General features: G+C 41.9%; 1 protein-coding gene across 1 annotated transcript in view; it reads right to left on the reverse strand.

Annotated features, from left to right (window-relative positions):
- LOC116995813 (von Willebrand factor-like) overlaps positions 1-12,967 on the reverse strand; it is a 120,754-nt gene that overhangs the window by 93,624 nt on the left and 14,163 nt on the right. The window contains exons 7-10 of the mRNA XM_033058812.1: positions 8,088-8,304; positions 5,946-6,068; positions 3,376-3,487; positions 1,580-1,626 (exon numbers count right to left, since the gene is read on the reverse strand). Of these exons, the coding sequence (XP_032914703.1) occupies positions 1,580-1,626; positions 3,376-3,487; positions 5,946-6,068; positions 8,088-8,304 (499 nt within the window). The remainder of the gene's footprint in view (positions 1-1,579; positions 1,627-3,375; positions 3,488-5,945; positions 6,069-8,087; positions 8,305-12,967) is intronic.

The following is a 12,967-nucleotide window of genomic DNA, read 5'->3' on the forward strand; positions in this document are numbered from 1 at the left end:
GTGGACTCACCTTATCACCAAACTTACAGCTGGGCAATTCACTCCCACAATATGAAGCAAGCTTTCCTGACAAAAACTTTGATCAAAAGAAAAACAGAACTGCCTAGAGTTTATACCAGTAACTACATAAATTTTCTGCACACATGATTTTAGATATATTTGTGGTAACTAACCAACAATGAAAATATGCTGCAATATTACTTCAAGTAGCGACAAACAGCACAGGTAACAATATAAATTTGGCTACTCTGGGAGGTTTTGCTGCCTTCCCATGCTGTCTCAGTACAGTTTATAGAGTTTTTAGCAGGCATATGTACAACAGCTGCAGGTATACAACATTCAGTCTTTAACAAGCCTAGGAGGAAACTGATTTAGATATATTGGCAGAAGGTATAAAAATAAGCTGCTTTCTTTTCCACTTCTGCTCATTTGGGACAGCTTCCCAATTCAGAAAAAGCCTGCAATGTTATATTGCCTCTTGCACAGAGATAGGTATCAATATCTGTTTGCAAGCCTCAATACCAGATTTATCTTCACTTCCGTAACCACTAGGAAGAAAATGTGGCCAGAGTTAAGCACACAAATTTGGCCCATGGAGTATTCATCACAGCCCAGAGAGCAAGGACCTAAAGCTGTAAAAGCTATAACCTAAGGAAAAAAAGAAGTTAGAAAAGCACCTATTTCTTGTTTGCAATCATGCTGCTGCCTATTAGCAAAAAGATGCAACAAATCAGCCTAGAATGTGTCCTTGAGGCTCTATTTTAGACAGTGAGATTCCCTGCACTTGGAGAGATCCTTAATCAACAAGTACGGGGACAGCTCACTAAAAATGTCATCCCCATTTTGAGTATTTTCATACACCACCCCCCATCCTCTTCTTTAAGTGCTGATACTTCAGGGGAAGGGTTCTTTTGGTCTAAAGCAGGAGGAAATAGAGCATTGATGGGCCAAGCAAGTTTCATGCTACTAGAAAAAGACAGACTTTTGGACAGAACACCTTAAGACTGTTGCAATTCCCCTAATTTGTGAAAGTTGCACAGTCTCATCTCAACAAAAACCACCAAAGCCTCCAAATCTGCTCTTTACCTGTCCAGCCATAACCCTGGTCTGCATCTGCAGAGCTGCCTCTCCAATCTGCCAGCACCCATGGAAGGCAGGACAGCCACTTTCTCCCTGGGGTTGTAGCTCCCACAACATGACCATGAGGGAATTGTCATGGTCAATAAGGTACAATGAGGAATTGTTCCTGGTCAAAGAAAGCCAGGAGTGTTCCTCTGCCTGGAAGCCAATCCTCTGAACATACAGGCCCTTATAACTGGCAAACTAAGTAATCAAAGCAGGAACTGGTCTTCCCATCAAACAGGATTTTTCATTGCTACACATAAACCACACAGGGCAATGTCTGACTTGTCTCAGGAGAAAAACTTTAAAGTAGGATCCCAACTGGATTGTACTGGGGCAAGCAAGGAAGAACAAAGATTTGCTTTTTTGGGTAAAAAAACAACATGAGCAGGGTGAGAGTGGGAGGGTTGTAGGCACGACTTACTTGTCAAAACTGAAAAGAATAAATCCAACATACCTGGGCATTCCCCATTGCTGCAGATCCATGTGCCACGTCGACAAATGCTAGGAAAGAGATAGTAGTAAGTTAGCCAAGAGTACATGAATATAAATCTGCTGCACATTTTTCCCAAAAAACTGAAAATGGTCACCTGTCCCAGGGAAGTTAAATCAGTCCCCAATATCCCTTCCATCTCCCATAACCTCATTTCTTAATGTATTAATCCCTTCTTCGCATCATTTGACAACGACTGCTGGTAATATGAACGGGTATGGTTGCAGAACTCAAGGACTTCTGTTTTTCCCTGCTAAAGCTCTGTGTTTAATGGAGCTTTCAGCTATATCACACTGATGTGGAATGAGTTCAATGCAGTTCTCAAGGTATATCTATCAATAACACAACAGAATCACAGGAAAAAAATATTTGAAGGGACTTCTAGAAAAATCATTTGCTACAATCCTCAACTCAGAGAAAGGAGTGACAAAGCTGGATCAGCTGGGTGAGGACCTTGTCCATTTGAGTTTAGAAATATCCAAGATGAAGTCCCACAGCCTCTCTGAGCAGTTGTCCCAGTACAGCACTGGGGAAGGGAGAAGAATTTTTCTTTGTGACAAAACAATTTCATTTGCAGCTTGGGTCCATTGCTTCATAATTTTTTGCTGTTTGTCTCTGAGAAGATTTTGGCCCCATCCTCTTCACAGCCCTTCTTTAGGCAGTGAAAGTTCCCTCATTAGCTCTTAAACAAATCTATTCAACTTTGCTTCTTCTTACATCAGATTCCCCTGCTGTGATCACCCTCAGTGTCCTCCACAAGCCTCTCTGCACTCCTTGTTTCAAGAGCTACTATATTCTTCTCATTCCTCTAGTTATCCCAGCTCTTGAAAATTATTTGTTGGGAGGTAGATTATTGAGTCAATGGAATGACGTTCTCCACAGCAGCATCGTTTCAATAACAGGAAGCAATAACAAAACACAAGCAATAAAAACCCCAGCCTGTCAGGCTACACTCATCTCCCAAGAGCACCAAGGTTGAACAATGTGGCCAAGCTCCAAGCTGCAGAGGACTCCAGGGAAAAAGACAAAATTCTAATATCATGATTATGGTTTGTGTTTTGGGACATGTGGTGCAGGTAACAAAAAGCTTCTGATTAACAAGGACGATGCACAGACCACCTTTCTTCTGCATGCCATAGTCTTCACTGAGTCCTCCTTCTGTGCTCTAATTGGAGACCTCTGAGTAAAGAGTTGTCTGAACAAATACATCCACACTGAACACAAAACCAGATCAGGAATATGTGACTAATTCCCCTTCCTTTCTTTAAAGTGCTGGTTTTCCCCTCCACTCTCGTACTCAGGAGTGAAAGAAAAATTGTGAGCCAAGCTAGGAAGACTCATTAGCCTTGTGACAAGTTCCAAGGACGTGCCTTAGGCTAACTCCTCTTGGAAAGAAATGGGATTTAGAAGTTAAATACACGTAGGAAGTCAAAACAAAGACATCGCTGCTGACACTACCCAGACATGGGAACCTGCTGATCTGTCTTATCCACAGGAAACAGGTAGGTCTCCGCTCTTTGAAGGAGTGTGACCTTCATGTTGTTCTATCAGATCAAATATCCCTTTAAAAACAGAGCTGATTTTGCTTTTGTGAGCAGTTGACTTCTTGGAAGGGGCTGGCAATTCCAATAAGAGACCAAGTCCTTTGCCAGTGAAAGGAAATTTTTTAAAGTTAGAGAGATTTCTAGAAAGATAGTGCAAAACAGTCACTGAGCAGTGACTTATCTACAGCAACCACACCAGAGCAGCACAGGGTTTACCATGAGTTGCAGTCCTGGGAGATGGTGAAGCCAGGAGGATAATGTTTTCCAGAGTGGATGCAGGAGCAGTCAGAGCTTTCAATGCAGCGATCACCATCAAGGAGCAGCCCCTCTGGATAGGTCAGGCAGCATCAGACACCCATGTCACACACAGGGACAGAAACACAAATGCAATTAGATTTTCTTGCTCTTCATATGCTTTGCCAAGACTTCATATGCATTATTATCCATACTTAGTCACAGACAGCAATAAAAAGGAATGAGGCTTGCCAAAAAGCTTCACAGGGGCAGGTGTCTGCTTTTCTTCTGGTGCTGCCTCTCCCTCAGATGTGCTGAACAAAGCATTCCTGGTGCTCTCAGAAAAGTTCCTTGCTTAGCACATCCTCAGCTCCAGAACACATGTTGGGACATTGACAAACAAAACATAGGGAGCACAGTCACAGTTGATAGGAGCTGGTCTGGGACCTGACTGTTGGAAAAACCATGAACTTCACTGGCTGCACCAAAGGGTGTCCACAGAGGTCTTGTACTTGTCATAAGACACCCAAAGATGAGACAAAGTGGGGAATGAAGAAACAAATTTGGACACCATGTAAGTCTAGCAGAGAGGGTCTGAGAGAAAGAAGCTGCTTCTGAACTTCTGCAAAGGTAAAAAGCAAAAGGGCCAACTTCCCAACTTAAGTCCAGCTGCTGAGGTTTCCATATTACACAACTATCATCACCTGTTCTATAGAGAGAGTTCTTTATCCTCCAGGGATAAACAGGGATAAAAAGAGACTTTTCTAAGGTATAAACTTGCTTCTATTGCTAGCTTATAGTGCTTCCTATTCAATCCCAGTATTGAGAGAGAGCTGATATTCCCCCATATTCAGAAGAACTGCTGTGGCAAAATATTTCTTTTCTTGAACAACTCTCTCCCTTCTCTTTGAGGGACTCCTTCCAATTGCCTGCAGAGATTTTGTCTTTTCCCTGGCAGTACCCATCATCACATCACTGACAGTGAGACTCAGGTAAGTCTCTTTTCTCCTATTCCATAGAGCTGCCTGGAAAGATCTTGGCTGTTGAAAAAATCCCTCCAGTGAGAGAGAATCATAACAAGATCTGAGCATTTAAGAGTGCTGCGGCTCTCCAGAGAGCACAAGAAAACAGAAGCCTGCTTTTTTTCCTGGCAAAAGTAATTCCATTTACAGCAATTAATGTAACTGTGAAGGGCATTTAGCAGAGGGGAAAAATAAAAAAATTTAAAAAAAAAAAGAAAGAAGACATTTGTCAAACATCCTTCAGATCCTGTTTGCTCTTGGTGTACTGGAGGGGAGCTAAGTGAAGGTAGAATCCTCATCAAAAATCCCTCTGTCAGATCCTCCTGGTTTTCTATCAAACTCAAATTCAGCTTCTTCCCTTCTGGCTCTGCAACACAGCAGTAAAAGTTTTGAAGTGCTGATTGTTATTCTCATGCCCTTTACCCTTTCTGTGGAGCTCCTGCTTCTCTGCTCCTCAATTCCTCTCTCCTTAGATCTTTCCTATGCTGAACAGACCAATGCATCTACCAAGGGAAAAATACAGCAAGAGCCTTTGTGCAGCCAGTGGATTCATCTCCTTCAGCTCTCTCCAACACTTCCAGGACTGCACAAATACAGTAGCTGGACCCTTCACAACAAAATAATCTCCAGATTCTGGTTACATCACCTGTGCAGGTCCTGCCACTCCTTTGAACCTTCAACAGGGAAGAAGCTGGCAGCTGAATGGGAAACTATCAAACCCTGAATGCAGTGACTCCTCAAATGAGGCTGGCATTGTCATTATTGCCTTGTTTTGGCAAGCAAAGCTCTGCAAACCTCCACTGCATTTAGCATCATGTACAAGGGGACAGTAAACACCTCTGTGAATTCACAATGCTCAGACAGGGTGAAATGCAGAGATATTCCTATGCAAAACAAGCAAAGCACCTAATGAACAAAATCAAACAGAAAAAAAGCAGCTAGAAATGGAAGCATATGGGGCTTTGGAGCCAGGAATCAAGCTCTCCTCCTGCAGTTGTTTTAAGTACACAGGCAGAAGTGGAAAATTAATGTGGCTCGGCTGTTCCCTTTAATCCAATCAAATCTCCTGGAAGATTCAATAATAAATTAAATTATTACCTAAATCATGAAGACCTTTGAAATTGCAGTGCAAGTTCTACATGTACAGTTTTTCTGCAAGAAATTCCTTCAGTGTATTTATTCTCTGCTGTTTCTTCCCCTAACTGCTTTTGCCTCTAACCCAAGCAATTCAGAAGGAGTACATCAAGGCAAGCAGTTTCTCACCAAGAAATAAAGGCAATCCTGAAATATTAGCTGGTACTGATTTTCACAGAAACATTTACTTTTTAGTTGGCTCTGAAAAATGGTCCTTTCATGGAGTGAGCATACTGGCACTACAGAAACTGGATTATTCCAGGGCATGGTCCCAGAAAAAAAAAGTGTTTCTGATTTCAAGAAAATTTAAGGGAAGACACAGCTTTCCTTCTTCTAATAAAATAGGTAGCCTGACTGCCAAATGTTTCTCTGTAAATAACCCAGTAAATAAATTACCCGGGCAGCTGCAGCCATCAACACATTGTCCATGACACACTTCATTGATATTCAGGCTCTGGCAGGTTTTGGCACATGGTGATACACACTCCTTATATTCCATGCCAACTGGACATCTTGGCCCTGAAACAATTAAAAGAAATTAGAAATGCAAATTCCTCAATAACTCTTAAATCAACAAATCCCTTCATTATCAAAGGATGAACCACAGAGACACAAAAGGTCATGTCAGCTTCCAAATGATAATTTTTTTTTTTAGAAGCAGAACATTTTAGAAATACTTACTTTTCAGTTTGCTGCAATATCATCATCTGTCAGATAGCATAATAAATACTCAGAGGTTAAAGCCAATCTGTATTCTAATAAATTGAGTCTTAATAACCAAACCCAAGTGCATTAAGAATAATCAAACCCGAGGAGAAGTTTTGCCACAATATCTAAGCAATTTGTAGAGACATGGTAGTTTTGTACCTTTAAGCCATGCACTTACTCCACTAATTTGTAAAATTCTCCTTTGGTGTTTCCAGGGAGAACCAGGAGACAGTTAAAACTCTGAAATCCCATCCTCCTTCTTCCAGAGGAGCAGCAGCTGAGTATAACACCCATGCCATGGTATCTCCACTGCTGCCATTATCTAGGCCAGGCCATTATGCAAACCTACCCTATTATAGGCATTCCTTCTCTTCAATGCATACACACATCATGCCCTACAAGGCTGTGGGGGCATGGAGTGGGAAGGAAGGGTCAGAGCCTGCCCTTTTTCCAAGCAAATCCTCTGCTGAAGAGGTGGGAGGGTAACGAAGGAATGATGGTGCCCTGGGCTTGAGCACCAACTCGCACAGTGTGCCCAGCACTAGAGCCCTTCCCACACAGCACAGCATTCCATACCCTCCATCACCATCATCATCATCTCCTGATAAAACACCATGGCAGAAAGAGTGATAGAAAATTAAGCTCCTGCTGTGGCAGTGGGATGCTTCTCCCTTTCCAGACTCAGGAGAAAAAAAAACGAAATGTGGCTTGTGAATTCAAGGGTTAGAAATGAGCTCAAAAGCCCCTGGGATCACAGAAAGGCTCATTTCACTTGAGTCTTTTAATCATACTTACAAAGAGCCCCAGCAAAAATGGGTTCTCTGGCTCACACACTGAGCAAGGAGATGAGCTTTAATAGATGCCTTTTATGTCCCAGTGGAAAAGTAATAAATTACTGCTAGAACTCAGACTGTACAATCCCTAGAACAAGTGGCTGGCGGCATCTTGCTGCCCTAACCACAGTCTGAAGGCAGAGTTTTCTTCAGTGGCCAGTAGCAGAATATCTTTACCAGAGAACCAAGTTTTGTCAGTACAAATCAGACAGTTTACCCCATGAAATCAATTTACACAAAGATGCCAAGGAAATTGTCCTTTTTCTTAACAAATATACATGAGAAAAATCACCAAGAACATTACATTAGTGGATTTTTAATTTTTAGTGCTCTGTATTAAACCACTGTTCTCCAGTGGAGATATCAGCAGTAGGTGCAAACATCACTTTTCCTCTATAAACACAACCCCTCTCAGTCTAGGCACATCCTTAATACAAAACCTCAGCACAGATGCAATCAGGACTTCTAACTCAGCAAAATTGGGCTAATAAAGGCAGCAGTTCAAAGGCAATCAGGATCTCCAACCTCACAAAAATTGGCTTAGAAAAGGTAACATCTCAATTTCAAGACAATTGATTCAATCAAATAAAGGGTGAAGCAATTGTCTTTATGCAAAAATGCTAGAGAATATTTCACTAAGATGCTGACTTAAAAATACAGACTGGAAAATGCCATACATCTGAACCCTATGTGAAATAGCACCTAAATCGTTGTCTATACCTTGGTGTATCAAATAAGCCTTCACTGCCTGTACACTGTGATGGACATACAACAGCTCAGGCTCTTCAAACTATATTGCCTTGGGGACAAAAACTTCTAGAAAAAAGTGGGTGATGAAGACCTGAGAGGGGAAGTGAGCAAGGCACTTCCTATAAATGAACCAGTTTTTTTTTTCCTAAAAGACACCAGCTGCTTTTAGCTGCAGGACATAAATCTCCAAGACAGGCACGATCTTATTGGGGAAGAGCAGCATTTAGGAATAAATGTGCCGGCTTACTGCAGGAGCTCTCTTCAGGCCAGCCCTCCAGAATGACTCCTTGGTGAGCACAGCTCCGGGCGTACTCCAGGAAGGCAGGGCAGTGACAGTCCACACCCTGGGGACAGGCACACATGTCCCTTTCACAGAGGCTGACGTAGGGCTCGGCATCCACGCGATGGTGGCACCGGGAGAAGGTCACAGATGCGCTCAGCAGCTGGCAGGTTTCCAGGACGTCCTGCACGAGAAGTGAGGGGCAAAGGGACAGAGAGAGAGCAAAGGGGACAAAATTACTTCCTGTGGGAAAGGAAAACTCAACTTTTCCAAACACACCGTCAGCACTGTTGTTGAACATCACAGCTCTTATTTAACACCACCATGCAGTTAATAATAGTCAAGAGCTAATAGTGAGCTCTACCCAATTATTCAGAACATCCATGGATACATCAATATCCTGATCATTATAGAATGAAGCATCACATAAAGGATGTTTCACACAGAAACACACAAAAAGATGGAGGTATTCTGCCTCCCTTGGCTTCCCAGAAAAGAACTAGGTGGTGCCTGGATTCCCAGGAAGATGCACACAGCAACAGAGAGGAACTGAGGTATGTAGGAAAGAAAACAACCAGACAATCTTTTGGATAACAAGCGACCAGAGCAGGTGTCAGAGGGAAAGATTGAGTCTGACTGAATTCCCAGGAATGAAATTTGTTTTCCACTTCTGGCCACACGTTTCCCATTGCTCCTGCTGGCTTGTCCAAAGCACAACAGGTCAATTTAGCTCAGATAAACAGGAGAACAATAGCCCAGGGAAGAAAAGCAATTTGTTCTGCTCTTCTCCTGAGTGAAATCAGCATGGTGACAGTCAGTGTAAGGGGAGGACAGCACAGGGAGATGGGAGGAAGGTATCAAGACCTCTTCTTGCAGACAGCAGAAGCATAAGAGGAAACTTAACTTTATGTGAAACAAAACCTAAGGAAAACTTAGTGTATTATTAAGCTCTCCAAGGGAGGCTCCCAAATAAACTCTTTTGTGCAAATTATGTCTCAATGAGTCTGAGGTCCTCAGTGCAACTTTCTGAAAGGATGGCACTGAGTTTTGCTAAGTAAAAAAACTATTTTCTGATACAAGCCCAGAACAATGAGTCGGAACATAAGTTTCTTCTACTTATTTGTCAGTTTTTTTATGTAAGCAAATATAACCCTGGTGTATTTTGCAGGTGTTATACTCAATGGAGGTGGGAGGGGGGCATATTTTTCAGAGTGGATCACAGTTACAATTCACTACTTCTAAAAAGCTTTACATGTATGTGAGGTGACAGCACATACAAGCTGCTGTGTAAAAAATTAAAAATTTAAAAAAAATAAAAAGCATCATGTTTTCTCATTTTCTGGGAGATGAAAAATGGAGAGTAAAAACACCCCACAAGAAAAAAAATCTAGATGTCTTCTCTGAATGGAAGCTGTGGTGCCTGTATAGGAAAACTGCTGAATAGAAAATACCTTTTTATTTTGGCTAAAGGGTGTTTTGTTCAGGTGATCAACTCAAGTTAGTACATGTCTGAGCCAAGACAGAATTTCTTGCTTGTGAAAACAAACCAACCAGAAATACCTAGTCCATTGGGAATGTATTCCAAGTTTAGCAAAGGGCTCAAGGAACATGTGCAAAGAGGTTTTGAGCTTTCTGAGAAAGGACTCAGGGAACTTAAACACTGCCAACTGAGAGATGGACATGGTGAAAATCAGAAATTTAGCTCCAGCCTGGGATAGCTCTGATGCCCTGACAGCACCTACCATGTTGAATCAGATGGGAAAAAATACAAAAAGACTAGAAGGAAGGGAGCAGGAACTACATAAATGGTGGTTGGTGCTGCTCTAAGACTCACAGAAGTACAAAAAAAGCTGAAAAAGTGCCCTAAGGGTGGAAGTAACACCAACAGAAGCAGCCAAGAAAACTATTAAAGCAGTACTTGGAAATGAAACTGATAAAACCAAAAGTGAGCACAGGGCCATTCAGAGGATGGAGGAATACAGCAACTCCTGGATCAAAGCCTTGATCCAGATAGTATCAAGTGCAGCAGAAAACCAGTATATCAACAATCCCATTTAGGGGCTGAGCTAATGAAGTTTCTTAAGGTAATAGCCCGTTAATACAACTCAAACAGCAAAACTCAAACTGTATATTCCACCAAAAGAAACATTTAGATGGGAAAGTGACTTTAAAAATAAAGGAGATTACACCCAAAAAAAATTAACCATTTTTCCTTAATTCTTTGGTCTTGGATTTGTTCACTAACAGCATAGATAAAGGCTGAGCTCCAGTTGATTACCTAGAAACCAAGTGATATATGTTGAAAAGTAACAAACAGTTCATTTTCTCTAGGTAAAGGCTTTCTGCCATTCAAATTTCATCAGTGACTTTATGCAAAAAAATTATAGCTGAAATTTTCCCATCTTTCAGACATCTCAACTTTCATGACAAATAAGCTGAAATATGGGTAAATTCAAATATATAGAAACAAACAAAACAAAAATTCACCATAAGGGTGGTCAAAGAGACAGTATGGAACCATCACCTTTGGAGACATTCAAAATGTGAGTGGATAAGCAGCCTGGCCGAGGATGACCTAGCACTGAGCAGCCTGGCCCTGTTGCAAGCAGGGAATTGGACTCAGTGACCCCTTCCAACTTTAACCATTCTGCAAATTATTTTTATTTTCACTCCTTCCTTTCTTTAAAACTCACTGGTCAGGCTGGACTAAGAGAGGTCTTTATTCTTTAGTTTAGAGGACCGTGGTGAGTATTAGATATTGGCAGCCTCAGCCACTGCTGTAACATTCCTGCTCATAGAAGCTGCTCCACACAAAGAAATATTCAAACCCAACAGAATGCAGAGCGAAGCCTCAGGCAGAAACAGTGCTTAGGGTAAAGATGGCTGCAAGATTAAAATTAGCAAGACCAACTGCAGTATCTGAAATGCAGGTGAAGGTCGTAAAATTTCTCCTTTCCCTTCTGCACTAGTCTTATTTTAAATGTTTCTTTAAATAGGTTGGCGGGGTCCTGGCACCGGTAACCCTCAGCAACCACAAAACTTGCTGACCTTCTTTCTGCCCCAGGCCCACCACACAGAGCTGGAGGTGGAATTTTGTACATTCTTCCCATTTCTGTGGCATTTCCTTCTGCTGCTGCATGAACTGCGTTTGTCTACAACTTAACAATTAGCATTAAAGAGAGAGAACCTAAAAATAACAGAAAAATCAAAGACACCCTCTCGTTCCCTTGAATTTAAACTCTATGGTGTGCAGATAGGGTTTCTCCAGAACACTCAGGAAGGGTATATTTTGGTGCCATAACTGGGTATAATTTTTCAGAAAATATATTTCATGGAGAAAGATCTCCATGTTTCCAAATTAAAAGAATCCAAACCCAGTAATACACCAAACACTGGCTGTATGTTTGAGCAAGACTAAGTAACAACTGAAATAAATTGCTTCCCTTGAATGATGAATAATCTGATGAAGAAAAATGAGATTTTAGCAGCCTCATTTTCACCCATGTAATGCAATATTGTGTAGAATGATTTGGGTTGGAAGGGATATTAAAGAGCCTCTAGTCCATCCCCTGCCATGGGTAGGGACACCTTCCACTAGACCAGGTTGCTCCAAGCCCCACCTAACCTGGCCTTGAACACTTCCAGGGACAGGACTGGACCTCTGGACCTTTGCTGGACCTGCCTCTGACCCCAGCATAGCAAATTATGGTCTAAAGCTGAAAATTTCTACTCTTTTCAGATCTGGGAATGAATGCTACTTCTTCATTACATATGGAAGTATTCTATGGGATAATGGGGAACTGTTTCTTACCAACTGCAGTAAGAGCTGAATTTCAACAAAAGCAGAAATTAGATGAATTGTAATTCCAATAATTTTCACATCTAGCACACTATAGGTATAATTTCCTACTAAGAGAAGAAAAAAGGAAACAACACAGTGACATTTGGCCTCCACACACCGTTTCTATTAGAAGTGAAATCTAGGAAATAAAGGCAATGTAAAAGAACACAAGAATCAATTGCAATGCTTTAAACCATACACATTTTTGTTTACAAGGCTGCCTTGCTGCTATAGTTTTCCAGATCACCCATTTATACTTTCAGATCGATGTTACCCATGTTGTTGGGTCAACTTAAAGCCTGTTAAATTCCAGAACTTTGTTGAACAGCCTAAACTAGTGAAAGATTTGATCAGATAATGCAGCAAGGCTCCTTTTTGGTAACTAAACACCAGCTACAGAGGGCAGGGCATGGTAGGAAGGCTTTCCTCCTCCCTCCAGCACTGCCCAGTTTGGAATGCTCTCTGGATCCTGAGGCAAGGCAGGTGATCACACTAAATGTGTGTTTTAGAGGTGGAGGGCAGGGAAAGGCCCTGACAACAGTGGGGTAAGAGTGCAAGCTGCTTCAAGACTTTTCAAGTCACACTCAGAGCCATTAAACAAGACAAAAACTTCCCAAAATTTTTTTTCAACACTTTTTAGGATTTGAAGATAAAGGAGCAGCAGGGCTTTCTGATTCTACTGCATAGAATCATGGAATGGTTTGGGTTAGAAGCGACCTTAAAGATCATCTCATTTCTACCCCCTGCCATGGGCAGGGACACCTTCCACTATCCCAGCTTGCTCAGAGCGCCATCCAACCTGGCCATGGACACTTCCAGGGATGGGGCAGCCCCAGCTTCTCTGGGCAACCTGTGCCAGAGCCTCACCAGCCTCACAGGGAAAAATTTTCTCCTGATATCCAACATAAATCTGCTCTCTGTCAGTGTGAAGCCATTTCCCCTCATCCTGTCACTACAATTCCTGCTGAAAAAAGCCAGAAGCCATCTCTGCAAGGATGCTGCTGGC

Source organism: Catharus ustulatus, chromosome 4 (genome assembly GCF_009819885.2).
Source record: "Catharus ustulatus isolate bCatUst1 chromosome 4, bCatUst1.pri.v2, whole genome shotgun sequence".
In the NCBI taxonomy this organism is placed as follows: Eukaryota; Metazoa; Chordata; class Aves; order Passeriformes; family Turdidae; genus Catharus; species Catharus ustulatus.